Source organism: Siphateles boraxobius, unplaced genomic scaffold (assembly GCF_051911475.1).
Source record: "Siphateles boraxobius isolate OS27281-9 unplaced genomic scaffold, OSU_SipBor_1 6, whole genome shotgun sequence".
Lineage (NCBI taxonomy): Eukaryota > Metazoa > Chordata > Actinopteri > Cypriniformes > Leuciscidae > Siphateles > Siphateles boraxobius.
Window position 1 is genome coordinate 7,646,186 of NW_027509186.1, and position 27,648 is coordinate 7,673,833.

Below are 27,648 nucleotides of genomic sequence, written 5' to 3' on the forward strand. Positions count from 1 at the left end.
TTTTATCATAATCCTTGAATGAAATGATGTAAAATGAGGTATATTTCACTTTTTTTATTGCACATATTTCTAAAATAGCGAGGTGGTCTTAGATAGTGAGGGTTTTGGGACATTTTTTTTTGGCATTTGTGAATATTTCAAATTAAATGAGATTTAATATGTCAGATTGTAAACCCAGATCAACACAATGTGAGCAGAAGCTAGATTACACCAATGGTGGTGATCCTGCTGATCCTTAAATATATTGTGAAGCAATATCTACAGTTAATCATGTGATGAGGTTTGAAGGGTGTCAGTTATTCCAATCAGATTTTTAGATGTAAATGCTATTAAATGTGGGTGACTGCTTAAGGTGACCAACTTCATTTCTCATTGTAGGACTTTATTATAAGATTAGCTTCCAATTACAGGAAGACATATAAAGAATTAATCTTGGCACAAACGCCAACTTACTGTAGAACCTTTTCTGATTTCTGAAGTTTCCCCAGATCTTTTATTTTGAATCTTGAGGTCAGCATTATTTTCTCATCACTCATCACAAATCATTACTGACAGCAATAATCAGATCATCACCCCAGATTATCAGGATAACTCTCCATTTTGTTCCAGTTGCTACATAACTGTGTTAAACCACTTAACTAGTTTTCCCATCTGATTTCACCTCAAATCCTTCTGGCTTTTCCTGGTAAATATCACAGTCAGTTAAAGCATGCAAGTAGGCTGTTTTTACATCCATCTGGTGGTCGGGATCATATTGTGCTGCCATTTGTATCAAAGCTCATATTAAAGTTAGATTTGCTGTTGGTGAGAAAGTCTCTTTGTATTCTACTCCCATCACTTGGCTATAACCTTGTATGTCTTAGACCCATCTACCCCACAATGCAGGTAGTGTGGTTAAAGTAAATGTGTCCGTTACCTCTTTCATGGCCTAAGCCCACATCTGGGATTTATTTAAACTCATAGCTTCTGTGAAAGTTTGTGGTACGTCACACATTCTGTAAGATTGGTTAAAATCCATTCATCTCCCTCTCTCTGAGAACTACCCACATGCTCAGTCTCAGTTTGATGTTCAAAAGTCTCCATGATCCCCTTTTGGCTGGGAGAATACATATCTGTGTCCGGGAGAATACATATCTGTGTCTGTCTAGTGTTCAGCGACACACTTTCTGACAAGTTGAACAACAGGTTGTGCTTAAGTTTTTTTTTCTCTGAGTAATATACTAAGCAAGTAGGTCTGTTTTTGAAAAATTCCTTTTTCACATTATTCAATGTGAAATTCATTATTTTTCACATCCATTCCATTTATTTTCGTAATGTTTGTTATGTGTAACATATGGAAACAAGTACCCTTAGTTTGGAAAAGTTAGGGTTTATCCTCGCAAGTGCATACTATGCACTATAAATCCAATTAATTAACTTTACTTAAAAAAAAGCATGCAAACCGATTGCACTTAATAAACTAAGTACAGTGGAAAAGGTATTGCGCGTTGTATTAACAAATCCTTGTTTAGTATAGTAAACTTACTCTTGAGTTTAAGTTACTAAAAAAAAACGTGTGCGGTGTCCTTGACAATTTACTTTGGTATTTGATATTGACAATATTGACAACTCGACAATATAGGCTACTTTGATATTTTACTTTAGATGTACTCCTGACTAAGTATAGACTACTCAGAATTACTATTTCAAACAACTTTGCTTGACATATTCAACTATGACTATAGCATCTATAGCTCAACTATAGCATCTGTTATCATTACAGCCACCGTCCACAACCTTTGCTCTCTGAGAGCCATCTTGGCATTTCAAACAGGGTTTCCCAGAAGCGTAACTTTGATAGGTGTAACTGGTTCTTAAGTCTCGAGCATAATGCAGTTCATGTTTAGCAGTGATAGAAACTCCTCTGCTATGAATTCTGTACTGTAATCTCACTGACCTAACACACTCTATGGTCCTATAAGGTCCTATATGATGAACTTCTCAGTCGCTTTCAAATAAATACTGCTCTGGGTCGATTGGACCAGCTAAACCTCCAGGAGTCACAAAAGTCACACAACTCGTTTTTTGTCCGTTTTTCAATTTTTATTCAAAACATACTGCCAGACTTGTTGCCTATTGTGCAATATTGAAACATAAAATGACACATTTTCCCATTCAGTCCCCGTTGAATTGATGAAACGTTCCTTTTCTTATCAGCCGCAGCCAATGCTGATAATGCCAACCTGTGTCACTACTGGTGCAACTCATGTCTAAACTAAAACACAAATATCGTTCACAAAAAAAAAGGTATGACCACATTCTATATTATTGGACTGGCGTTTTTTATTCAATAGCTTCTTTTTTCCAGACATACACAGAAATCTCAATGATACAGTATATATATATATACACATGTTGGTGTATATAACGATATTCTCTAAAAAGTCAAGGACATGGGACATGGCTGCTGTGCGCTTAAAGAGGGAAGGTAGGTTTCTGCTGTATTAATTTGAGTCCACACAAAGGGTTCAGGATCTGCTAGACAGACAGGGTAATAGAAGATCTCCAGTGCATTTCAGTCAAACATGTTGGGAGAAAGAACATGTGGGAGCTGCCTACATAGTGGAGAACACCAAACAGTTACTTAGCCTCACAATACTGCACTTTTCCCCATTCTGAACGATAGTGTGAAGAAAACTACAGTTACACAGTACTTAAACTTGTTTTGTAATGTTTATTTGACAGATTAAACAGATGCTCTGGGTCAGGTTTCCTGATGGAGCTTGTTATAAAAAGTTTTTTTTTTCATTATGCTTTTTAATGGTTTTTGATAGATAACACATACAACATATTAACTGCTACACAAATGAAATGACACGCTGTTCTCCCTCCCAACAGAACTTCACTAACATGAAATAAAATGGGGGGTTATTAAGTATTCATGGGGGCAAAATTTCTAAATAAAGGCCCTATGTAGAAACACACCTTTGGGAAAAAGTGCTGATCAGGTTTTATGCCTCTGGTTCTCATAATAATATGGTCACAGGAGCAGAAATACTGCATCAGCACTCTTACTTTGGGATGCATTGTATACATTTGCCCATTCTTTGGTAAAATTCAGCTCCATTATCATAGAGCAACATCCAATTCAAACTATGCGGCTCTACATGAACTGATACGTTAATGACATGGGTTTGGGGGCATTGGGGGGGTGTGGGGTCTTTTGGGGAGCATCATCTCAAGAATGACATCCATTAATGAGCAAATTCCATTCCATTCCTATTTCATTTGAAAGTGATTTCTCCCCTATGTAACTACAGGTATGAGTACTGTAAAAGTGTGTGTGCCCGCAAGGAAGAAGCTGTTTGTTTGAAACAGAGATGAGAAGAATGTGAGAGTGGATTCAGAGGGATTGGTGTGGACTTCAGACCACAGCAGCTGCTGTGTGATAAATGGAAAATCTCTACATCATACCCAGCTGCATCAGAGAGTTAGCATATGCCATCGGCTTGACGTTTGGATGAGGCTGAGGAAAAGGAAAAAATAATGTTCATAGTCATAGACTACATTTATAACGGCAACACATCGTTTTTTTTCTAATTATACTAGTTTGCTAAGCCACATAAGAATAATAATAAATGTAAAAAATGACAGGGATCAATATGACATGCATCAATAGGAACATTCTAACCAATAGGAAAAAGTAAGGGCCAGATTTACGAAACAAGGAAAATAAGCGTGAGAGAGTGCAAAACCAAAACACACCGATGGGAATGTGGAAAGTTCTGCACGTGATCTACTGACATCACGCAAATTAAAGAACAGATCATTTCCGTTATGACCAATGCAATCTACCAAAAGCAGCGCAAATTAGTAACATTTTTTTGAGGTGGTAAATAATGCCGCAAATACCAGTAAATTGAAGAGCGCAAACCTTAGTAAATCACCTTGCGTGATTCATTTAAATACTCTCCTCATATAAATGTTGGGTCTGAAAGGAAAACTCCTACAAATGCATATGCAATAAGGTCAGCCGTAAAAGTAACCCTGTCCGTGCCTTTTCAGAGCTAATTTTTCACTGTGCGTCTTTAGTAAATTCTGACAGTAGTTTTTTAAAACCAAAAGAGGGTTTGTGCTGCCGCAAGCTATTATTAAATCTGGCCCTAGATATTTCGGACACACTATTGGAAAAAAAAGATATTTTTAAATTACACTTTTCTGAAACAATTCTATGAATTCTATTAATATTACAATAATTTTGCAGTGATTGCAATAAATGGCATACATGACATTTTTGGATAAACATTTTCCTCATCTTGTTGCATCCCTACCAATAATCTTGAGATGTCACTTATTTGTAATTCGCTTTGTATAAAAGCGTCTTCAAAATGAATGAATGTAAATATGTATAAAAAAATAATTCCACTGACCACAGCAATAAACTGGTGAAACTCTGGAGTGAGGTCTGATCCCCTGAGATGAATGTAAGCTCCTTTATTTCCCATCTGGTCACTAAGAGCAAAAAAAGAAGCACACACAAAAGAAAAACTCATGAAGATATACACACAATTTGTAACTGATGGAAAATGAATCTGTAGTACGGGGTTCAAACAGGGCATAAAAGTCTCTTTTTTCCACACCTGCCAATGGCCAGTGACTTAATCACATTTACCGTGACTTAATATTATATAAATATATTTTACCTTCCATTAAACACTTATTTATCTTTATTTATAAGTTATAAAAGTTATTCAGTCAAGAGCCATTAGTAATTGTTTTTTGATTACCATTAAAAATCCAGACAACAGGAGGAATATTAGGCTGCTGTCACTTTAAGAGCTGCACTGTACATGCTGCACATGTAACTAATATTAACATCCAACTCAGCTGATCCTTGTACAAGTAGACAGCACTAAATACAGGCGTAAACTTATTTTATGATCCGATCACTCCAAAAACATTTGGATGTAGTCAGGGGTTATTTACATTTGGCCACTTTTACCCCTTTTCCACAAAAAAAGAACTGGTTCGGAACTGGTGCTGGTTCAAAGTTGGTTCGGAGTTGGTTCAACTTGCGAACCTTCTCAGAACCTGTGTGTTTTTCCAATGACTAGAGCGCCCAGCGAACGACGTCGTTACGTCACCGTGTACGTCGCCATACGTCTTAGCTAGAAACGCTTGCAAGTACAACATTAGTTTGGGATTATCTCTAACTCGTGTACCAAGAAGGCTTTAAAAACAATTGAAATATGTAAGTCTTTTAATCTTTTCCTTTGATGTGTAATCTTTTCTGATTAGTTATGTTTCCCCTGTCTTGTGTCTTTTTTTTCTTTCCGTTTATTTGTTCTATATTGTGACTGTTTTCTTCTTTGCTTACATAATTTTTTCAATAATTTTTTTTTTATTTTTTAAATAGAAACGCTTGAGCCAACTTCAAACATAACAATTACAATGGCGGACTACATTGTGTTTCTGCAAATGTTTCTCCTGGCTTTGCAATCCTATATTATGGTCAGAAAAGATGTTTAGAACACATCTAAACCCGCCCCCAGCCCCCGATGTAAGCATGACGTGGTAAAATATCGGTTCTAGTCCAGCAAAGAGTTGGTGCCGCTTTGGAACCAGTTTTCCTGGCCGAGAACCGGTTCTTTGGCTGTCGAAACACAAAGAACTGGTTCGCGAGTAGGCACCGGCTCCGAACCGGCTCTCAAAATGCTTTGGTGGAAAAGGGGTATTTATGAACTTTTAATAAAGAGTCGCATCAGGAGGTGGTTCTAGACACATATGGACATTTTACTATTTAAAAATAGCATACAGACATTTGGGAGCCCCAGCTACCGGAGATGATTATGTGTTTTTACCAAGTGTGCGCACAAACGTAGCGCAAAAAAGGACTGAAACTAAAATTGGAAACACAGTCATCCTCAGAGAAAGTGATAAGCACTATATTCTCTCACGAGTGCTGATTCTGCGATTTTAGTCGTTTAGTCTAATATTAAGGGGCAGCCCTAGTTCAGACAGTTTCTTTTTCTTTTAAGATTTAATTTAAAAAAGTACAATTTACATGTTTATATTATGTTTAACTTTGATTTACCTAAATATTTTCAAAGAGGTACATGCAGATATTTGTTCTCCTTTATCTTTCTGCACTTTGTGTGTTATATTACTGACTGGAGATCAGTAAGATAATATACATTTTATATTTTTATTTATGTGTTTAAAGACTGTCTAGTAAAGTTCACAGACTGTTTAAGTGCAATCCACATGTTTACATATGTTTATTACAGTGACTTTGAATTATCTAAATACTGAGTGTGGTTAAGTCTGCAATCTGCACTTTAGTTTGTGTGATTTGTTACTGACTTTCATATTAATGTTTACTACAGGCTTATTTGTCAGTACTTTATGTTGTCATGATAATTATTACATGTTTACAAGGCTAGAAGTTCAACAAATCAGTCAATATACTACTGTGATTGAAGTAGTTTAATAAAAATGTCATTCAGATCAATTTCATCACCTAATAATTCATCATAATATATAGGCCTGGCATACGGGAAAGCACAGTGTATGTTTAATTTATCTAATAGTGTGTTGGTCATATTATACAATGCTTTATTGCTTATCTTTGTTGAATAATACAGAGATAAAGAGCTTAAAAAATAATCGCAATATTGAAAAAAAAAAATGGAATTCGATTATTTTCCAAAATGGTTCAGCTCTAATTCACATTATTTTATTTCATTCTAATGAAACAGCCGCAAGTGCTGAATTACTACTCATGTCACTTTATTTGACCAATTAAAATTGTGGTGTAACGCAGTATGCAGCGCTGTTTTACTAGGTCAAAAAACAATCATATTAAAAATACATTTGAGTGTGTTAAAAGTTGTGTTATAATGTTATTCTGTGTTCACTCGACAGCTGCTGTGAGACACTTGTTGAACATCGCAGTAAACTAGATCGATATTAGAATATCACATTAATCAAAGCTGGATGACTTGTGTTGCAAAATTACATGCAATTAATTTTAAAACATTGTATGGTGTAGAAAAAGGCTATATAACTGTAACTACAAATAAAGCTCTCTCTGATTATGCTATGTTAGCCATTTGACAAAATAGAATAGTGTCTCTGAGAAATGGTACAACTATGATACTCGCGGTAAATCAAGAAAACAAGAGGTTCAAACAATAAGACTAACCGTGTTGAACTATATAACAATAGTTATTTTTCTGTTGATAAAGGGATCCAAACAGTTGCTCACCTGTCTAATAAAACATATATTAAAGCATTTTTGGTGTTTCCATGGTTTCTACAAAAGTCAAACCTGAAATCGAGGGTAATGCGGATATGATGTCAATGACAGGCAATGCAATTACGAGTCTGGTTAAAATCGGTGTTTTCTCTAAATTTAAACATTGTTGGAAACATTTGGGACAATACATGTACACAAGTCCATAAAATATTTACCACTGTATCTTAATCCAAAAATCGTACATATTGTGCCTTTAATATCCCCTCTGGAAATCACAATGCACTAATAAGGGCACAAATACACAATAAGGACAGAGAGATGATCATACCAGTAGTTTGGCGCTGAGAACACGGTTATGCACTTCCCTGAGTGAGTGACTTCGTAACCCTCGGCTTTCACCTCATGACTGCGCACTATGTACTGCAGTTTGTTCTGCTCCAGGAAGCGCTCTGTAACATCAGGCCCAAACTGACAGCTCACACCCCGCTTGCTGACGGAGCGCCCGCTCTGGAGGAGAACACACATCAGTCTCACACAGGTGAACGCTGTGACCTGAAGCCTTCGGTTAGCTGAAGGAGGAAAAGGAACTAACCTGCGGCTGAGGATCTGACCACAGGAGATCACACATCGGACCTGTGCAACAGAGAGGTACAAATTACAACTTGAGTGTTACATTTTCCAATAAAAACATGCTTGGCCGTGCAACACTTGATAGCACTTTGCAAGAGTGTTGTGTGTGATTGGCCAGGCCTACTGAGTGGTCTTAGTTAGGGTGAGCACGCGTCCCGCTTTGCGCTGTCCCGCACAGCATTTTCACCCCTTGTCCCGCACGTCGCATATTGAGAAAATGTCCCGCATTTTCATCAGTCTGTTGGTTTTTAATTATCATATTAAGAAAACGTGCATGCGTTCTTTTGCCTTTTAAGAAAGCATTTTATTTATTCTTTTTGCGGCGTAGTTTTTCACCTATATTTAACAGCGCTCCGTCAGAAGTAGCCTACAAAATACAACGGCCGTTTTTAAAATCCTATCCAATAGTTGAAAGCAAAGGAGTAAACACGGTCACTATAGTAGGTTGTGACGGCTGTCAATCAAAATGTTGAGCGGTGATTCGTTCCATGCGTTTCTGTCAGAAAACAAATGGATAATTCGGTTAATTAAATTTTAAATTTAACAGAATTTATCAACTTTTTGCCTGCAGTGGTTGTTTTAATTCACATCCTTTCTAAAAAAAAAAAATGAACGTTTTTGGTTGAATATATTCTTAAGACTGTCAATGATCTAAATTCATGTTGGTTTATATTTTATTTGTTCATTAAAGAAAAAATCATTTTTATCAGCTGAAAGGCAGAATACAAGTGTTTTTATTAAGTTAAATAAACATTATATAACAGTTTTTGTTTTAGTGTTGGTAACATGTCCCACATATTCCCACACAAACTTATAATTGTCCCACATTTGGCTTGTTTGATGGTGGTCTCACGTCTTACCAGAGTCTGGAGGCTGTCTGTTCCTGTCTATCTTTCTAATGTCATCTAAGGTCACACCATCCTCACTAAACAGTCCGCCATGCATCACCTGAAAGACAATTCCACTTGCACTCAAATCGAAGTGGTATGAATCCGACTGCAGAATATATACTGAATCTGACGTCCGACTTGTTTCTTACCAGCACTTTGTTATTGATGCACTGGGCGAGAGGAAGCCACTGGAAAACTTCACTGAAAAGCTGGAACATCTGGCCAGTGTACTTCGCTTTCACCTCACCCTCGAACCCATACATCTGATTCATGTTGTCCGTCTCATGGTTACCTTCACAAAACCAAAAAGAAAAATACATTTCAAATGATAACATTTATCTCTCACACATTTGGGAATTCTGCTGGTACAATACAAGGAATCTGTGGTGTGTCCTCACCCCGAAGCAGGTGGAAGTGTTCTGGATAGAGCAGTTTGAAGCCAAAAAGTGTGAGAATGACTTCTACAGAGAAAGAGCCACGGTCAACAAAGTCACCATTGAACAGCTGAGATCCTAAAGTCAAGGCTAGTTTACTGGATCTCGGTGGGGGGAAACGTGTGAAGCACATCAGCTCAATTCAACATTACTGTGCAATGCTGCTAAACAGTTACATTGCAAACTGTTTGGCTAAACTACATTACTTGGAGGAATAAATGTTTATGTTATTATTAATAATAATAATAACAACAAACTATGGAGCAATTTTGCCTTTCATCATCTTGCTGCTGCCAGGGTTTTATAAAAAAATCAAGTCACTTGTGTTACTGTCCTTAACACTGGGTAAAACCATATATCATAAAATCATAAAACAATGCAAAGGATAAGCTTGTACTGTGTAGCTTACTCATTTAAATCAAATTAATATAATATTCATTTTCACGAGAACAGCTCTCACACAATTAAGATTACAAACCCAAAAGGAAAGGATACATAAGGATTAGTTGGAGATGGTAAGCTGTTCAACTCAAAGATATTTAGAAGATCATAGTACTGGCCATGCGTGTCCCCACAAATAGTCAATTTCTCTGTCTAAACAACAAGACAAATGAACAGTGAGAACAGGAAAATCATTTCAATATCAAAGGGAATTACTATAAGGACACAAACGTAAAAAGGCCATGAACTCAATCCCAGCTTGTTGTTCAGCAGAATGCACTTACCTCTTTTAACGAAACTTCAACAAGACTTGGAAGTTTGGATAAAAGCTCTTTCACTTGAATCAGCATCTGAAACGCAGACAGTTTCATTATGATCATGGGTCAATGACGTGATTGTTTTGTAGGATCTATTGATGTGTTCAAAAATACATTACAAATGCAATTCATAAAGGCAATAACTTTAACGCACATCTTCCATGAATATGGAATGCCTGATATTGGTTCCACTGATAATCATGTTTGTCATTTGAGAAATTTCTTTACATTTCATCAGAATTATTGGACTAGAAGCACAAATTGATAGAGATTTTACCTCATTTAGTTTCCTGATTTATTATGTTTACTGTATGATATAAATTAACACATTCTCTAAAAAAAAAAAAAACAATTCTATAAAAAAAAAGATTTTTTTTAGTTTATCTGAAATAAACACTACCGTTCAAAAGTTTGGGGTCAGTAAGAATTTTTATTGTATTTTTTGGGGGGAAATAAATAAAATAAATCAATACTTTTATTCATCGAGGAGGAATTAAATTGATCAAAAGTGACAGTAAAGAAATTTTTATAATGTTACAAAATATTCTATTTCAAATAAATGCACAACTGTTTTCAACATTGATAATAATCATAAATGTTTCTTGAGCATCAAATCATCATATTAGACTGATTTCTGAAGGATCATGTGACACTGAAGACTGGAGTAATGATGCTGAAAATTCAGCTTTGATCACAGGAATAAATTACACTTTACTATATATTCACATAGAAAACAGCTGTTTTACATTGAAAAAATGCTTCACAATATTACTGGGTTTGTTTTGTATTTTTCATCAAATAAATGCAGCCTTTGTGAGCTTAAGTGACTTCTTTTAAAAACATTAAAAATCTTACATCACAGAGCTAATGCAAGATGAGCATTTGTGGTTAAAAAGAATTTTAGAAAATGGCCGATGGTTTGTCTAGATAAGACCCTTGTTAATCGTGTAGAGATCTTTGAAGCTGCACTGAAACTGCAATTTGGACCTTCAAACCGTTGGACCCCATTGAAGTCACTATATGGAGGAAAAATCCTGGAATGTTTTCCTCAAAAACCTTAATTTCTTTTCGACTGAAGAAAGAAAGACAAACATCTTAGATGGCGTGGGAGAGAGTAAATTATCAGGAAATTTTGAAGTGAACTACTCCTTTAAGCTCTGTCAGGTTCGATAGGGACCATCGGCATACAGCCATTTTCAGGTTTCTCCAGAGATGTTTGATTGGGTCCTGGGCTCTCACTAAGCCACTCAAAGACATTCACAGAGTTCTTCATAAAAAACCCTCTTGCATTGTCTTAAGGCCCAGGTGTACTTCATTTTCAGCGTTCTGCTCAGTCTCACGCAAAAGCCTTTCAAAGTATTCTCCTTGGGCCTGAGCCCGGAAAGATCGAAGGGGTACGAATACTTTCGCAAGGCACTGTATTTAATCACATCCAATTTTCTCCCAAATGTTTACATTCAAGACATAGCCGATTGTGTTTATGTGAATACTCGCCATGACAGTCATTTTAACATTTTAAGGGCAAGTTCCTGTTATGAACTCAATTCAGTAGTTCGGCAGCTTTATTTGCACATGCTTTGGCCATGAGCCTCAAAAAAGTTAACCCTGGGTCATTGTAAACCCCGGGTAGGCGCAATCCTGAGTTATCTTGCTTCACTGCTTATAATTTACCTGGGGTTATCAATTAATCCTGGGTATTTATAAACTGACGTTTCACACTGTACATTCCTAAACCCTGGGCTAACATCCTTATTTGGATATTAACTGAGTGTCGACACACAATAAATGTTACCGAAACCCGGTATTAAATGGTCCCCGGGGCTGAATTTTGAAAGACCGCTGTATCGATAAGCTCGGACGTTATCGGTTCTGCTGTCGGTACTGGAGAAATTAAGAATAGGCCTACTATTTATTATTGGTATAAAGACGTTATCTTTCTATATATATAATAATATTAAACCATTTGTCTGTCACGCAATTTTGCTATTCACAGTCCAGAAGAGAGAGAGAGAGAGAGAGAGAGAGATCTGTCACGCGGATCCACAGCGCCCACAACACAACAGCCCTGCTATGAGTGACAATGTGGACAGAACTAAAAATTCAAACCTGGTTACACTTTAGATCTGGGATATTATTCTACTTTTATTTTTGATTTCGGCTTTCAAAGATTATAAAAAGAAGATATTTGAGATGAAACCACAAACTAGACGCATTCTGTCTAGCGCAACTTCCTTTCCTTCAGCGATGCGCTGTTATTTCTTCCTAAAACCCAAACGTACTGTCAGAATCAGCACGATCGGTGATTGTTGTAAAATGCAGTCTTTACTGTTGCTAAATTGCGGACGCGTTTAATCATTAAAAGAGCTATTAAAAGCACAAAAATCTGCACAAGAGACGCTGTTCACAAGGCGACGCATGCTCCGAAATGGACTGCAACGAGACAAGAAAAGTAAAGCCTACTTAACTTTGGGCTTCATGTGCGGATCTAAAGTATCAAATATACATAAAATATATAAAATGACCAGCTTTTAGATTCACTGAAACACAGTTTATGTCTTAGGTGGACGTAAATAGTTGGGAGAAAATGATGATCTATTAGATCTGCACTCGGTCTTAAAGGGGCAGCGTCTAATAAACCTGCTGACGATTGAGCCATTAATGCGAATCAAACAACAAAAGGCAGAGAAAATCACTCACAGCTCTTGAATGAATAACTTAAACTTTAATAAGCACTAATCTATCTATGATAAATTATAGGGATGCACCGATACCGATACCGGTATCTGGTATCGGCCTCGATACCACAGTTTCTAAAGTACTCATACTCGTTAAAAGTCCCCCAATACCGGGGACCCATACCACGGTCTGAGATATGTCTATGTTTGAGCGGCGTGTAAGGAGTTAATCACAGGCTCCGAGTGCCCGCCCCCAGGCCCCACCTGCAGCTCAGAATGGGGAGAAGGCGAGGTGAGACGAGACATGTCATCCGTGTGGAACTATTTCAAAGTGAATGAAGACGACAAAACAAAGGCGGACTGCAAATTGGGCTCAGCGAAATTGTCCAGAGGAGGCTCAAAAGGTAGCGCATTTAACACAAGTAATTTAATCAAGCACCTAAAATCCCAACATGACAACGAGTACAAAGAGTTTACCCACGCTTCTAAACCAACACAACCCACGCTGCAGCAAACTCTTGCAAGACGAGATAAAATGTCCAGAGACAATCCACGTGCTGTGAAAATAACAGGCAATTATCGAGTACATTGCATTGAGTGACCAGCCACTCTCGGAGGTAGAAAATGTGGGATTCCTGCGTCTCCTCCATGTTCTGGAGCCCAGATATGATGTCCCAAGCCGCCGCTACATGACTGACACGGAGCTGCCTAAACTACACGACTCCGTGCAAAAACATATCCACAGCCTACTGCAAGCCTCCTCTGTGTTTAGTTTCACCATGGATATTTGGACAAGCAATGTTACCCCTGTGTCGCTAATTAGCCTAACCTGCCAGTGGATAGACGAGAGTTTCACGCCGCAACGAATGGCTCGTTGCGGCGTGAAACTCTCGTCTATCCACTGGCATGGCATTACATGCGAAACAATTCCGCGGCTCGCACACCGGCCAGGCTATTGCGCATGTGTTTGAGGAAATGCTCCAGACATTGGGTATACCTAAAACATCAGTACATGTTGTGCTTCGTGACAATGCCCAAAAACATGATTAAAGCCATGAATGACGCAGGGCTCCCAAATCTGCCGTGTGTCGCGCACACGCTCCAACTGGCTGTTCACGAGGGCTTATTAGCACAGAGGAGCATAGCTGATGCTATAGCAGTGGGGCGGAAAATAGTTGGGCATTTTAAACATTCCGCCTTAGCCTACTCCCGCCTCGAGGACATTCAGGGACAGCTCAACCAGCCAATAAAGAGACTGCAGCAGGACGTACAGACGCGCTGGAACAGCACGTATTACATGCTCCAGTCCCTCATTGAGGAAAAGCGAGTGCTGGGGGTGTATGTGTCCGAGCATGAACTCCCTGACTATCTCACCTCTCACCAATGGGCTCTTATGGAGAAGACTGTTGGCATCCTCGCCCCCTTTGAGGAACTAACTAAAAAAGTGAGCAGCTATGACGCACTAGCCTCTGATGTCATCCCAGCTGTGATTGTGCTAGTGAGACTTCTAAACAGAGAAACAGACGAGGACCACGGCGTCAAGACAATGAAAGCAACCTTACTGCCAGCTGTCAAGTAGCGCTTCAGTGACGTCGAGATCAACCCACTGTACTTCATCTCCACCAAACTTGACCCAAGGTAAAGTCTGTGTGCTATAGGTATTCAATGATAAACTACAGTACTAAATGTAAGATTAATTAATTCCATCTGAAATATTATATTATAATATAGTTTTGTAACTAAAATACACAAATATAAAAATGTATGCAATATATATATAATATGAAATATATTTCCCTTATTACTACCAGAAAGCCAAATGGCTGGCAGTGGTTTAGGGGAAACTAAAATCTGTCCTATTTTTCCACATATTAATACATTCATGAATTTTGTTCAGGTATAAAGATCGCTTCTTCTCCAACAACACTGCTCCGGAGGCCAAGCTGCACCTGAAGTAGGAGCTGGAGATGATGTCCAGAGCTGAGGCAGAGGAGAGTCGGGCAGAAGCTCTAGAACCTCCTGCTAAACTGTTCCTCAAGGCCCAGGCCAGCAATAGCAGCTGTCTGGACACTGTATTTGAAGAAATCGCTAAGGAGCAACCCCAGGCAGCACAGCCGCTGGCAGCAGGTGCTTCCATTGAGCTCGACACAAACCTCGTGGAGGCCCCAAGCCCTCGTGAAGACAGTCCTCTGAAGTACTGGGGTGTCAACAAAATCAGGTTCCCCACTTTGGCTAAAATGGCCCATAAATACCTCTCAGCCCCATGTAGCAGTGTGGAAAGTGAAAGGCTTTTTAGCTCAGTGTCACACATTATAGATGAAAACAGAAACAGGCTGACTGCTGATAATGCAGAAAAGCTACTTTTCTTTAAAAAAAAACCTGCCACTCACATTTTCTAAATAGGCTCCATTAAGTGAGTCATCTTAGACTTGATGTTAATACCTACCTCAGTTGCACTGACTGCCACAGTTCTATGTTGGTGGATGTTGTTAGTTTATTCAAATATTGTGCACTAAATAGCAAAGATGTTTATTAATGCCCCTTGTGTTGTCCAAAGCGGCAGAGTTTACAACAAACTGAAAAAAATACTTGAGTTGCAGTCACTGTTTAAAATTTTTTATATAATTATTTATTCTCTAATATGTTACATACAACATGCTTTTCATTTTAAATAAATGTTCCTAATTCCAAACTAGTTCCTTGTTTTTTTGTTAAATTATATGACTAAAGCTGTTACCTGTAAATTTAAATCATGTTTTTTTTATTAAGTACACGGTATCGGCGAGTACTGAAATGCAAGTAGTACGAGTTTTGGATTTTAAAATTTAAAAATTTACTAAATTTTTCTTATCGTATCCTATCTCATGTATATAAAACAAAAAAGCCTGCACACTGCTGCATAACAAATAGATATTTTATTTGTTTTGTTAAAGCATTGCTTTTTCTTTTGCTATAGATATTTTACATTTCAAAATATAGAGCAAATAATAATTATTACCCAAATGTTTAAAAAAAAAAAAACACACCAACAAGAACCGATAAGAATACCGTTAAAGTACCGGATCGATAAGCAGTATCGGTAAGAGTAGTAATACCGTTAAAACCTTAACGATACCCAACCCTAGTGCTAACCCTGCTCTGGAGCAGGATTGCAGAACCCTGGGTAAAAAGCGGTAACCCCACTTCTAAATCACAAGCCTTTTCCCAAGGTTAAAAGCATGGTTTAGAACGATGATAACCCAAGGTTAAGTGTAGTGTGAAAAGCCCTAAACTACTCCTCAGACAGCATGCATCCAAGACATAAATAACTGGATGTCACAATGTTTTACAGCTCAACCAAGATAAAGCAGAAGTTTTGATTATTGGATCAAAAGCACAGAGAGAGAAATGAATTCCCAAACTAAATATATTAGGACTGAACAACTAGTTATTGCCTAGAGTCGAAAAACTTCAAAGCTCAGATGAGCAGTATTACTAAAACAGCATTTTATCATCTAAAGAAGCTTGCTAGAATGAGACATTTTCTCTCTCGGAGTAACACGGAGAGATTAATGCATGCCTTTATAACTAGTAGGCTTGACTATTGTAATACCTTCTTTAATATTTACAGAGTAATTCAATATAGAGTATATTGTAGAGTTGGGTCATAATGACAATTTTCACCTGAGATTTGGAGCCAAATTACAGGGGGTAAAGTGACTTTCGTAGAGATTGGTAGGTCTGTTAGTAAAATCTGTTGACTTTAGCAATCTTTGTTGCATTATATGCTAACGGTGACAGTTCAAAAACAGCAAAAAGCTTTGCATGCCTGTAACTCAAGAAGTTTTAAAGATATCTTAATATCCTTTTAGATTTTGGTTCTTAAAGGTGCCGTATGTAATATTGACAGCTAGCGGTTGAAATGGGTAAGTCCAAATACAAAACATTGGAGAGAGTTGTTTCCCTTTCCTTCTCAGACTCGACGCTCACATGGGTTGCCAAGATTTAGGACTCGCAATAGGAACGAGTGCGCAATGGACAATGGAAGGCAATGAGTTCATGTGTTGATGTGTTGATTTATTTGCATTTTAATATGCCTTTGGTCATAGAGATTTTTAGATGGATGCCAAGGATTTTTAGTCAGGTAGAATCTGCGATCTCTGACCATGATCGCTTGCTGGCTTTCATGGCTGTTTATGCTGTTTTCCGCCAACTGGCGACCCGCGGTCTCTAATTACTATTGGGTAAATTGCCTGTGGGCGGGATCACAGAGAACAAAAAAAACTTTTTTTTTTTACATTCCAACACGGAATGCAGATTTCGAAGTAGAATAACTGTAGCATTGTTTTTCTGAGAAACAAATATGTGAATTAAGCATTTTCCCTAAATACCTGCAAACATAATAAGGTATTTATATGCTTTAGTCAGAAACAGTCAAAAACAATTACATGCAGCACCTTTACACTTTTCTTCTGGTATCTTAATTTTTAAAGCCCTATATTGTTCATTTCCAGAGATATATGGATTTCAATGTCACACCATGAGTAAATTCTACACATTTTAAGTGCTCAAATCATATGTGGGTCAGCATACAGCTGATATCTTTTTCTTTTAAAGAGGAATATCTGAAGAACAAATTATGTTGAAAGATTAATATCCTTTTAGAATCTGGTTTTTAATAAACTTCTTTTGGACTCTTCATTTTAAAGGCCCTACATGGTTCAAACCCAGAGATATGGGGATGCCCAATGTGACTGTTCAAATTGTTGAATTTTACCCAAAATAAATAATAGATGAATAGATGTTTCAATATCTATGTATATGTATATGTGTGTACTTGAAGAGCATTTACCTGGTAAGCAAACTTTCTGTGCAGTTTCTTCTGGTCTTTGAACCAGTCCATTAACTCTTTCATGAAATTCAGTGTAACTTTCCCATCATCAAGTTTAGGTCCAGTATAGTCATCCTCGATTGCTGGTGGGAGAGTATAAAAAAAGTTTGCATCAGATGATTTCTAAATTTTTAAAGTCAATAAGAAATTATATTCCTTTTTAGTCTGCAAAAAAATTACAGTTAATTATTAATTTCTGCAACAGGTCAATGTCAACAAAGAGTGTCCATCAACTAATTACTCAATAATAACAGCACTTTTTGCTGCCTTGTCAAAACAGAACATTGTCAATAAAGATTTAGAAGATTTATAATAGCTGACTCTATTATTAGAATTTTTGTTAAGTCACCTAATTTAAAATAATGTACCTCAATGAAATCAGTTTTTCCATGAGAATAACAAAAGATATATATTCCCCTCAGAAGATATATTTGTATGACTGACATTCACTTTTGTGACACAATTAAGCACAGAGTAATAACAGGGTTCCTGCACACTTTTTAAAGTCAAATTTAAGGCTTTTTAAGACCTTTTTAAGACCTGAAGAAATCAAAATTAATATCGTACATTAGGGGTGTGCAATATTGACAAAAATATATCTCGATATTTTAAATGTTTTGTTGATTATAATTAGATGATATTTTACTGATTGTGTTTTTGTGCTGGTGCAATGGCCGGTATAGGCCTGTTGTTGACAGCAGACTCACGAAGATATTCATATTTTTCATATTCTATGCAGTTGTCAGTTCACAGTAGTGACAGAAATGATTAATTAATGTGCAATATTTGTCACCTTAAATTGATTTCCAGGGGCATTTTCACCTATATATGGAATTTTTTTCTAAACTTATTTAGAGTTATGCCCCACCTTTTATGTCAAATACTAACATTCAAATTAAATTATAAAGTAATTATACTTATTTATACAATAATACTTAATTACACAATAATTATACAGTATCACTGTTACCAGTCAAATTAAATCATTCAATCAAAATCCATCTTTGCAGTGCAGAGGGGACACAGAAGCGGCATCAGAAGTGGCATTAATATTTACACTCCATTTACAATTGCATAAATAAAGCTATTAGATATTCTCAATATTTAATATTTAAATATGAAATGATTTCTAATTTTAACGTTTTAATTAAAGGGTACTTTAAATATGAAACTAAAACCGCCAGTAGGCGGCGGCAATTCACTGTCTCAATACCGTAAGCGAGTTGAGGGAGTCATTCATTCAACCGATTTGTTCAAACGGCTGATTCATTCGGGAAACAAACAAGTGATTGTTCATTGAATCGTTAAAATGACTCAAAACGCGGATTACAGTCAAGAAATCATCGCTGTCTATTGCATTGAGACTCTGCTACGGTTTCATTTTGAAATTCTAGTCGGCGAAATAAGGGGAAAACAAACAATATTGACAATATGGTGTCTAAAATGTAACTCACAATGTTAATTTATTTTTAATTTAATTATTGTATAACATAAATATATCACACTTGTGCACGGGAAAACGGCACTCTTACTGATGTGATATTCTAATATAAGAACATAATATGATATAAATATAAGACAAAAAACTAATTTGGGGAGATAGGCCTACCTATAACTGCACACATCACGCAGTGAAAGCACGAGAGACAAATGCCATGTCAGCTCACAGTGCCTCGTACATCATTAAAACAATGATTACAATATCATAGTAGACAACATCGCACACCACTACGCACATAAAGAATGAACTTACGACTGAACTAACATTTGCCAACTTTCTTCTCTCCTCTCTCGCGTGCAGGAGACAGACGTTATTCTGCCGCGAATGTGATGCGAATTGTCACGTGAACAAGCAAATACACAAGAAAGAATAATAAAAAATAATACTACGCGTATTAGATAGTTTTAATTTGGAAAACATTTAGATATGTCTAAGTCGAAGTGTCATCTAAAATGTAAGACCTTTCATAAGTAAAAATAAGACTTTATAAGACTTTTAATGGTCTTATATTTTAAAATTCTAATTTAAGACTTTTTAAGGATCCGCGGGAACCCTGAATAAGAATTAACAAAAATTACTTACTATAGGGTTGAGGTTGGTTCTTTATAATTATGAATAATTTACTGTTATTACTATAGTTTGTCCTTGTTACACATTACATGTACTATGTAAAATAAAGTGATACCAAAACATGTAATAAATCCGTAACTCCAAACACTTACTCATGTTCTCGATGTCTAAGGAGTCGACTACTGATCGTTTGAGCTCGTCGCTGGCGATGGCCCGTTCAAAGGCCTTCTGTTTGACAATCTTATTGCATTCCTGGTACTTCATCTTGGCATCTTTGTCATTGGGACGAACTCTAACTACCTGAAAATTACAATGGCATGAAAAATTGTTACAAAAAAAATAAAGTTATTGAACTTTGTGTGCTGAGCTGAATGTCTTATATTTCAAAGTTCAGTTAGGGAATTTTTCAGCAAGGCACTACTCAAAGGTATAATGTAATATTATGTAATACAGTGCATCCGGAAAGTATTCACAGAGCTTCAGTTTTTCACAAATTCCACAAAAAATACCCCATAATGATAACGTGAAAGAAGTTTTTTTGAAATCTTTGCAAATTTATTAAAAAAAAAAAAAAAAAAAAAACACATGTACATAAGTATTCACAGGCTATGCCATGACACTCAAAATTGAGCTCAGGTGCGTCCTGTTTCTACTGATCATCTTTGAAATGTTTCTACAACTTGATTAGAGTCCACCTGTGGTAAATTCAGTTGATTGGACATGATTTGGAAAGGCACACACCTGGTTATATAAGGTCCCACAGTTAACAGTGCATGTCAGAGCACAAAACAAGCTATGAAGAACCAGGAGCTGTCTGTAGACCTCCGAGACATGATTGTATCGAGGCACAGATCTGGGGAAGGGAACAGAAACATGTCTGCAGCATTGAAGGTCCCAATGAGCACAGTGGCCTCCATCATCCGTATATGGAAGAAGTCTGGAACCACCAGGACTCTTCCTAGATCTGAGCGATCGGGGGAGAAGGACCTTAATCAGGGAGGAGACAAGAACCCGGTGGTCACTCTGACAGAGCTCCAGCGTTTCTCTGTGGAGAGAGGAGATCCTTCGAAGAACGACCGTTTCTGCAGCGCTCCAGCAATCAGGCCTGTACGGCAGAGTGGCCAGACAGGAACCACTCCTCAGTGAAAGGCACATGACAACCCGCCTGGAGTTTGCCAAAAGGCTCCTGAAGGACTCTCAGACTATGAGAAACAAAATTCTCTGGTCTGATGAAACAAAGATTGAACTCTTTGACCTGAATGGCGAGCGTCATGTCTTGAGGAAACCAGGCACCGCTCATCACCTGCCCAATATCATCCTCACAGCAGCATCATGTTATGGGATGTTTTTCAGCGGCAGGAACTGGGAGACTAGTCAGGATCGAGTGAAAGATGAATGCAGTAATGTACAAGGGCATCCTTGATGTAAACCTGCTCCAGAGCGCTATGGATCTCGGACTGGGGCGATGGTTCAATGACCCTAAGCACACAGCCAAGATAACAAAGGAGTGGCTAAGGGACAACTCTGTGAATGTCCTTGAGTGGCCCAGCCAGAGGCCAGACTTGAACCCGATTGAACATCTCTGGAGATATCTGAAAATGGCTGTGCACCGACACTCCCCATCCAACCTGATGGAGCTTGAGAGGTTCTGCAAAGAAGAATGGGAGAAACTGCCCAAAAATAGGTGTGCCAAGCTTGTAGCATCATACTCAAAGACTTGAGGCTGTAATTGGTGCTTCAACAAAGTATTGAGAAAAGCCTGTGAACACGCATGTATGTGATTTTGTTCATTTTTTTTTTTTAATATAAATTTGCAAAGATTTCAAACAAACTTCTTTCATGTTGTCATTATGGGGTATTGTTTGTAGAATTTGTGGGGTGGGGACCAACCCGGTACTAGCGAGGTGTACCTAATAAAGTGGCCGGTGAGTTTATACTTAATTTCGCATATGAAACAACAGGTCAATGAGACATTCATTCAGAAAAGAGATGTTTTCCTCCCAACATTAACCTAGCACATAATCATTGAGCTATCACATCCAACCAAAAATCTAAAGTAAAATAAGAAATTGTATTTTACATAAGTCGAGTCACCTTTGTATATAGCACTTAAAAATATATAGATGGTTCAAAACAGAAAGTAACGAGAATATAAAGAGTCTCACCGTTTCGTAGTCTTTGAGCGCTGCTTTAAACTTGCCCAGGGCCATGTTGGAGGTGGCTCGCCGATAATAGCCCTTGATGTAGTTCTTGTCCAGCTCCAGGGCTCGGGTGGCATCCGCCAGCGCATAGCCATAACACTCTGTGCGCAGGTACGCCAGACTCCTGTTACTGTAGTAGACTGCATTGGTCGGGTTTAGCTCCACTGCTTCTGTGTAATATTTGATGGCGTTCTCATAGTCCTTATCTGAAATAAGAGCATTAGACCATTAATGCCGCCATGACACAGAATGGATCCCTCTAAAATATGTGAGATAATCAAAGCACTCGTGGATTACGTAAGATGTTAACTAAGGCAAGTATCACTCAAATATGAAAATCTTTTGTCATAATTTACTCACCCTCATGTAGTTCCAAACACACAAAACTTTTATTTATCTTCAAAACTGAAATGAAAATATTTTTAATGAAACCTGAGAGATTACTGTCCCTCATTGATGGTAGTGCTACTGCACGATTAATCATATCGAAATCGTGATGTCAAGCCTATGCGATTATGTAACGCAAAATGCTGCGATTTTATATGAAATAAACAAACTGGGCTGTTAACGCAATGAACGCAGCATCTATTATTTTTTTGTCATCATTTGGCTAGTGTTACATGATCCCGCTCTTATTCGTGCAAATGCCTTTAAACCATTCATGCGGACAAGCCAAAAGAGAGTGCGCTGACTTTGAATAAAGCTTTCTGTCAGTAAAGTTAATCAAGGAACAAAGGGAACAGAGAAAATTACTCACTGCTCTTGACTAAAGAACTTTTGTAGCTTTAATAAGGATTGGTCTATATATAATTTATGCAGCGCAGACTGTTTGATAACTTAATTCAATTTCTGTATATATGGCCTAACTGTTAGACAGGAAGGGCACAGGTAAATATGACATTTATTATGGGTTTATGAAAAGATTGTTTGAAGTTCACTTAAATTAAAAGCCGTTATATTTTTATAGCCTAATAAATGGTTTAAAAAATTGATAGCTTTCAATTGTAATGATGCAATCACTGTAATGTTGGATGGCTATAATTAATGTATAAAATGGGGGGGGGGGGGCATTTTTATCCAGATATCAATGGCTTATTGATCATTATAGGTGTTATCAATCATCTAGTTGTTGTTTCTAGTTTGAGTTGAAAAAATACACATTTCAGAATTATCACTTATCTGTGTGTGCATTTTCCTTGAGAACCAAGCAAGTTGACTCATGAAACCATTTGTTTATTATATCGCAATTGCAATTTTGACCTCAATAATCACAATATGACATTTTCCCCAAATTGTGCAGCCCTAATTGATAGTACATCTCATCAAAACACCTATTCACTTGAATTATGCACTCACAGTGATTCTTTCTCTACAAATTGTGTGTTTATCCAAATAAATAAAGTCATATACTGTACATTGGGGATGGCATGAGGGTGAGCAAATGATTTTTGGGTGACCTATCACTTTAAAGTTGTCATTAAACAGAAGGTGGGATAGTCTTTTCTTCCCTATTGTGACGAATAACGAGTGAAACTGCTTCCTGAACAAGACAATTTTAGGCTGATTTTCTATGGAGTTTAATTTTTTTACAGATTTTTTCCTAACCTAATTAAATGTCATCTTTCATGTAAGATTCTAAGACACCGCTGTGTGTTGCTCATAAATGGACACCGCTCTGCTGTGACTTTGTTTGAAACGATTTTCCTTGTTGAAAAAGTCAATATTGTGTCTAAATGTAAGTTACGTAAGGCAGTGGTTCCCAACCTTTTTTTGTCTGAGACCCCCTTTTTCCCAATAAAATATTTTAGGGCCCCCCTTCACATTTAATGTTATTATCGCTCTTGTAAGCTTGCAGCAAGGATGACAAAATATGTTGTTTTCAAACAAACGGCATGTTTACTATAACCAGATATGTTTATGCACAAATAATAGCCTATAATAATGAAAATACAATAACAAAAACATCAGTAGGCCCTTTGTACACAGCTACTTGCCACATACGTAAATAATTAGACAAGAATTATTGATCTGAGTTGAAATATTTATTAGTTCTTTAAATGCAAAGCTACTACGGAGAAAGCAGTTGCTAGCCAACGGCAAGTTCAAACTAGACGGACATTTAAGGGATACGGTATACAGTCATTCCACCTATTACAAGGTATTTCGCCACATAAATAATAATAGGGATAAGAGATATTGATTTGAAATGAAACCGTTTTAAAATATTACCTGTTTATTATCCTATAATCCATTAAAGTGTACAAAACAATAGTCGCAAAATGGCAGCAGATGCGTTTATGAAACAAGAGACAGTGAGTCCGGATAACCTGATGACATAGGCCTAATTAAATAACTTTACTCAACATATTGATTTGACTGAGTTTTAATCTTTTATTAGCTCACCAAACGCAACACTTTCAAGAGGAAAAACCATTCCTGTGACAGTGACAAATACCCAGATGAGCCTGTGTTATTAGTTTACTGGTTGTTATCACTGATCTATATAATGACATTCTATATAGATCAGTGGTTGTTATCGGGGAATAACATATCATTGGATGGCGCGATTTGACCAATCAGAATCAAGTATTCCACAGAGGTGTGTAAAAATTTATATTAACGACTTGTTCATTGAACTGTTATATAAAATCAATGTCACATTTGCAATCGTGCTGATATTAAAAAAAAATGCCCTCTTGGTCATGTGAAGTTGCTTTAAGTATATATATCATATGTTATACAAACATAAAACATTTTTCCACAGTATGTTTCTATATGAGTTCCTTTGTGTGTGAACTGAAAAGCATGTTTAAGCTTTTCAGTTGATCATATTTGATGTGCTCTATATCTATGCATCGATCAATTATCTAAGCGTGAATAAAAGCCTAAATTTAAACTGTTCATCATATAAAGTGAAAAGTGAAAGTGACACGTGATGGCCAAGTATGGTAACCCATACTTGGAATTTGACCTCTGCATTTAACCCATCCAAGTAAGTGCACACACATTAGGAGCAGAGTAGTGAGTAGTGTACACACACACACTGCAAACGTGGATACACACACCCGGAGCAGCGGGCAGCCTTGAGTGGCGCCCGGGGAGCAATTGGGGGTTAGGTGCCTTGCTCAAGGACACCTCAGTCATATTCCTGCCGGTACTGGAATTGAACCAGCAACCTTTGGGTCACCAGTCCAACTCTGCTACCATTAGGCCATGACTGCCCTAATGACTGCCCTAATATAAAGCAATCATGTCTTGAAATAAACATCATATGGACCCATAGTTCGAATTACAGGGGGTACTGGGGGGTACTATACCCCCCAATGAAGATCCAGTACCTCCCAAAGGGACAGAAATATCAGTTTTGGGGGGGTCAGATATTTTTTCTGATATTGTGAAAAAATATAACTAGAGTTACAATAGGCTACAAGTCAACTCCGAGATAGAGAACGGTTTGCTGCTGACCTGCATGGATAAATGTAAGTTGCTAGCTGAAGTCTAGCTTGTTGATTTTACAACCTTCATTTATTAACGTGTTTTGTTCTTTCATAGCTCATGTCACGTCTTCATACGTTGAATTACCGGCTACTCACCTGCTACTTACCCACTGAGGCTAGTTAAGTGGACCTTAGTTACCAAGGTTAGTTAGCAAGGTTAGGTAGCAAGATAATTCTCTATTTAAATCAAGCTTTACATTGTGGTGAGGTAAAATCAGGGGCGGATCTACAAACAACATTGTTTGTGTATTATAGGCGTGGGCGCGATCGAACTGTGTGTGTGTGTCGTATGACTAAATCTGTTCATATTTCCTTAAAACTCACTAGAAGACATCATTTGAGGGGTCTTTTTTTTTTTTATCTCCTGCGGAGCAACCCCCCCAAGAATTGCTTTTTCACAAAGTACAATTTAAGTATAGACTACACAGACTGTTGATAGTGACTACACAGAGAAAGGGTCCACAATTCACAAATTAAGACCCACACCATCCAAAAACCCAGCTACATCTCTGATTTGACTCCCACTCCGTGTAATGTAGTGTAGAGAACAAAACACATTCAATGAAAACCGTAGCATTTTAAATTATGAATAATGTCCATGGCCCCCTTCCTGAAACCTCATGCCACCCCAGGTGGTAGTATGGTTTTTCATAGTATGCTCCTTAATCACATTAAAGATTGTGTTGATTTGACACTGACTACCATAGACTATAATGTAAAATTGGTTTCTGTTTATACAGTATATGAGAGGGTTGGGTCTTACCTCCAGGTCTTATGAAATCTAAAAATAAACCAAATCAATATTTCATAAAATAGGCAATAGGCTTCTTGAAAAGGTATTACTTTTACTAGTAATTAGAATGGTATTTCAGTGCACTTAACTTCTAACTTTTGGGAGTTGATTAAAACAGTTCTCTTTTGGATATATAATAACAATGAGATATTCGGTAGCCAACTGATTATCAGTTTGTCGCATGTTTAGACCTTGTATGTGTGTTACACAACACAAGTTGCACTTGGCGATCACGGTGGGGATTGATATGGTAGTGGACCGTGATGGTCATAGAAGAAGTGAAGGGGCAGTACCCCCAATTATGGTGGGGTAATTCGCACTCTGTATGGATCACCAATGTTTTAACTATTTGCCCGAACCTTTATTTTACGTCTGCTAACATGCGATGTCGTGTTGTAAGTGACAGAAAATTCACCTTCAAGTGAGTTAGCCAACCGCCATTAAAAAAGAAGAAGCTCAAATGTGTGTATGTGTTGCTGCATGATTGCATCACACACTTTCAAGCTTCCACGTTTAACATTATGATGCCAACGTTTTTAATTAATCACTTTATTTACTGTTTATTTTTATCTGCCATCAGACTGTCTGAGAAGTTGTTAACTTGTTACCATGGCGTGTTGCTATGGGCTGCGTCTTGCTTCAGACTTGACTGACCGACTGGCATTCTGACACTGCGAGATACAGCTTTATAATCTAACAAAAAGTTTACATCCGTAATCCCATATTCATAATTCTGACCAAACAGTCTGTTTACAATGTCTACCAGATCTACTAATGTCTTTATACAGAAGAGCTGCACGATTCTGGATAAATTGAGAATCATGATTTTTTGGTTTCAAACAGAAATCACGATTCTGAACAGACAACTAAACATAATACCATGTAATTTATAGGTTCAAACAGAATGTTAAATGCTGCTACTTAATGTTTAATTAATCTGAATGAATGAATAATTCAATGACTCCACTCATTTCATCACTGGATGAATGAGCATTTTTTGACTGAATCTCTTGAATGAAAGAGTCAATGAAAAATGCTTGTCACCACCTGATGGCATAATAATGTAATTGATACAATCGTTATTTGTAGCGCCATGTTACATTCAAAAAGTGATTTAGCCTACTCTATTTTAAATCGGTACTGTAGACTTTAGTGTTTATATCAAAACTTAACTTTTATCCCAGTATTTCTGTGATAATATGAATATTTTTAACACAGAAATAATGATACTGTGTGGTTGAAAATAGTCTCTCTGTATCCGCATCAGCACCAATGCAGATTGAAATATTCTGCTGTGATTTTGTTAAATGTTGAATAGACACGTTTCATAGGTGAATCACATAGGTGTTTGAATCGAGGTCACAATCTTTTAACGATTAATCATGCAGCTCTATTAAACACAGCATATTAGGCCTGTCAAACTACCTCGATTAAATTGTCAATGAACCAACAAAGTACCGGAAGAGAATCCATAAACCACATTATTAGATAATTTTCTAAGGCTGTATGATGTACTAAAACCATTTATAAACCATACTATAGCATTGTGCTATTGTGAATTGACAAAGGCAGCGATTCAATTAAACAAATAT

The 27,648-nt window shown here is 37.2% G+C and overlaps 1 protein-coding gene across 1 annotated transcript in view; it reads right to left on the reverse strand.

Annotated features, from left to right (window-relative positions):
- Nucleotides 1-2,060: 2,060 nt before the first annotated feature.
- Nucleotides 2,061-27,648, reverse strand: part of ppp5c (protein phosphatase 5, catalytic subunit) — a 28,320-nt gene continuing 2,732 nt past the window's right edge. The window contains exons 2-13 of the mRNA XM_077207568.1: nucleotides 21,731-21,972; nucleotides 19,718-19,865; nucleotides 17,456-17,577; nucleotides 9,917-9,982; nucleotides 9,687-9,785; nucleotides 9,156-9,261; nucleotides 8,907-9,049; nucleotides 8,728-8,815; nucleotides 7,830-7,870; nucleotides 7,566-7,744; nucleotides 4,410-4,491; nucleotides 2,061-3,505 (exon numbers count right to left, since the gene is read on the reverse strand). Coding sequence (XP_077063683.1) covers nucleotides 3,443-3,505; nucleotides 4,410-4,491; nucleotides 7,566-7,744; nucleotides 7,830-7,870; nucleotides 8,728-8,815; nucleotides 8,907-9,049; nucleotides 9,156-9,261; nucleotides 9,687-9,785; nucleotides 9,917-9,982; nucleotides 17,456-17,577; nucleotides 19,718-19,865; nucleotides 21,731-21,972 — 1,379 coding nt within the window. The 3' untranslated portion in view covers nucleotides 2,061-3,442. The remainder of the gene's footprint in view (nucleotides 3,506-4,409; nucleotides 4,492-7,565; nucleotides 7,745-7,829; nucleotides 7,871-8,727; nucleotides 8,816-8,906; nucleotides 9,050-9,155; nucleotides 9,262-9,686; nucleotides 9,786-9,916; nucleotides 9,983-17,455; nucleotides 17,578-19,717; nucleotides 19,866-21,730; nucleotides 21,973-27,648) is intronic.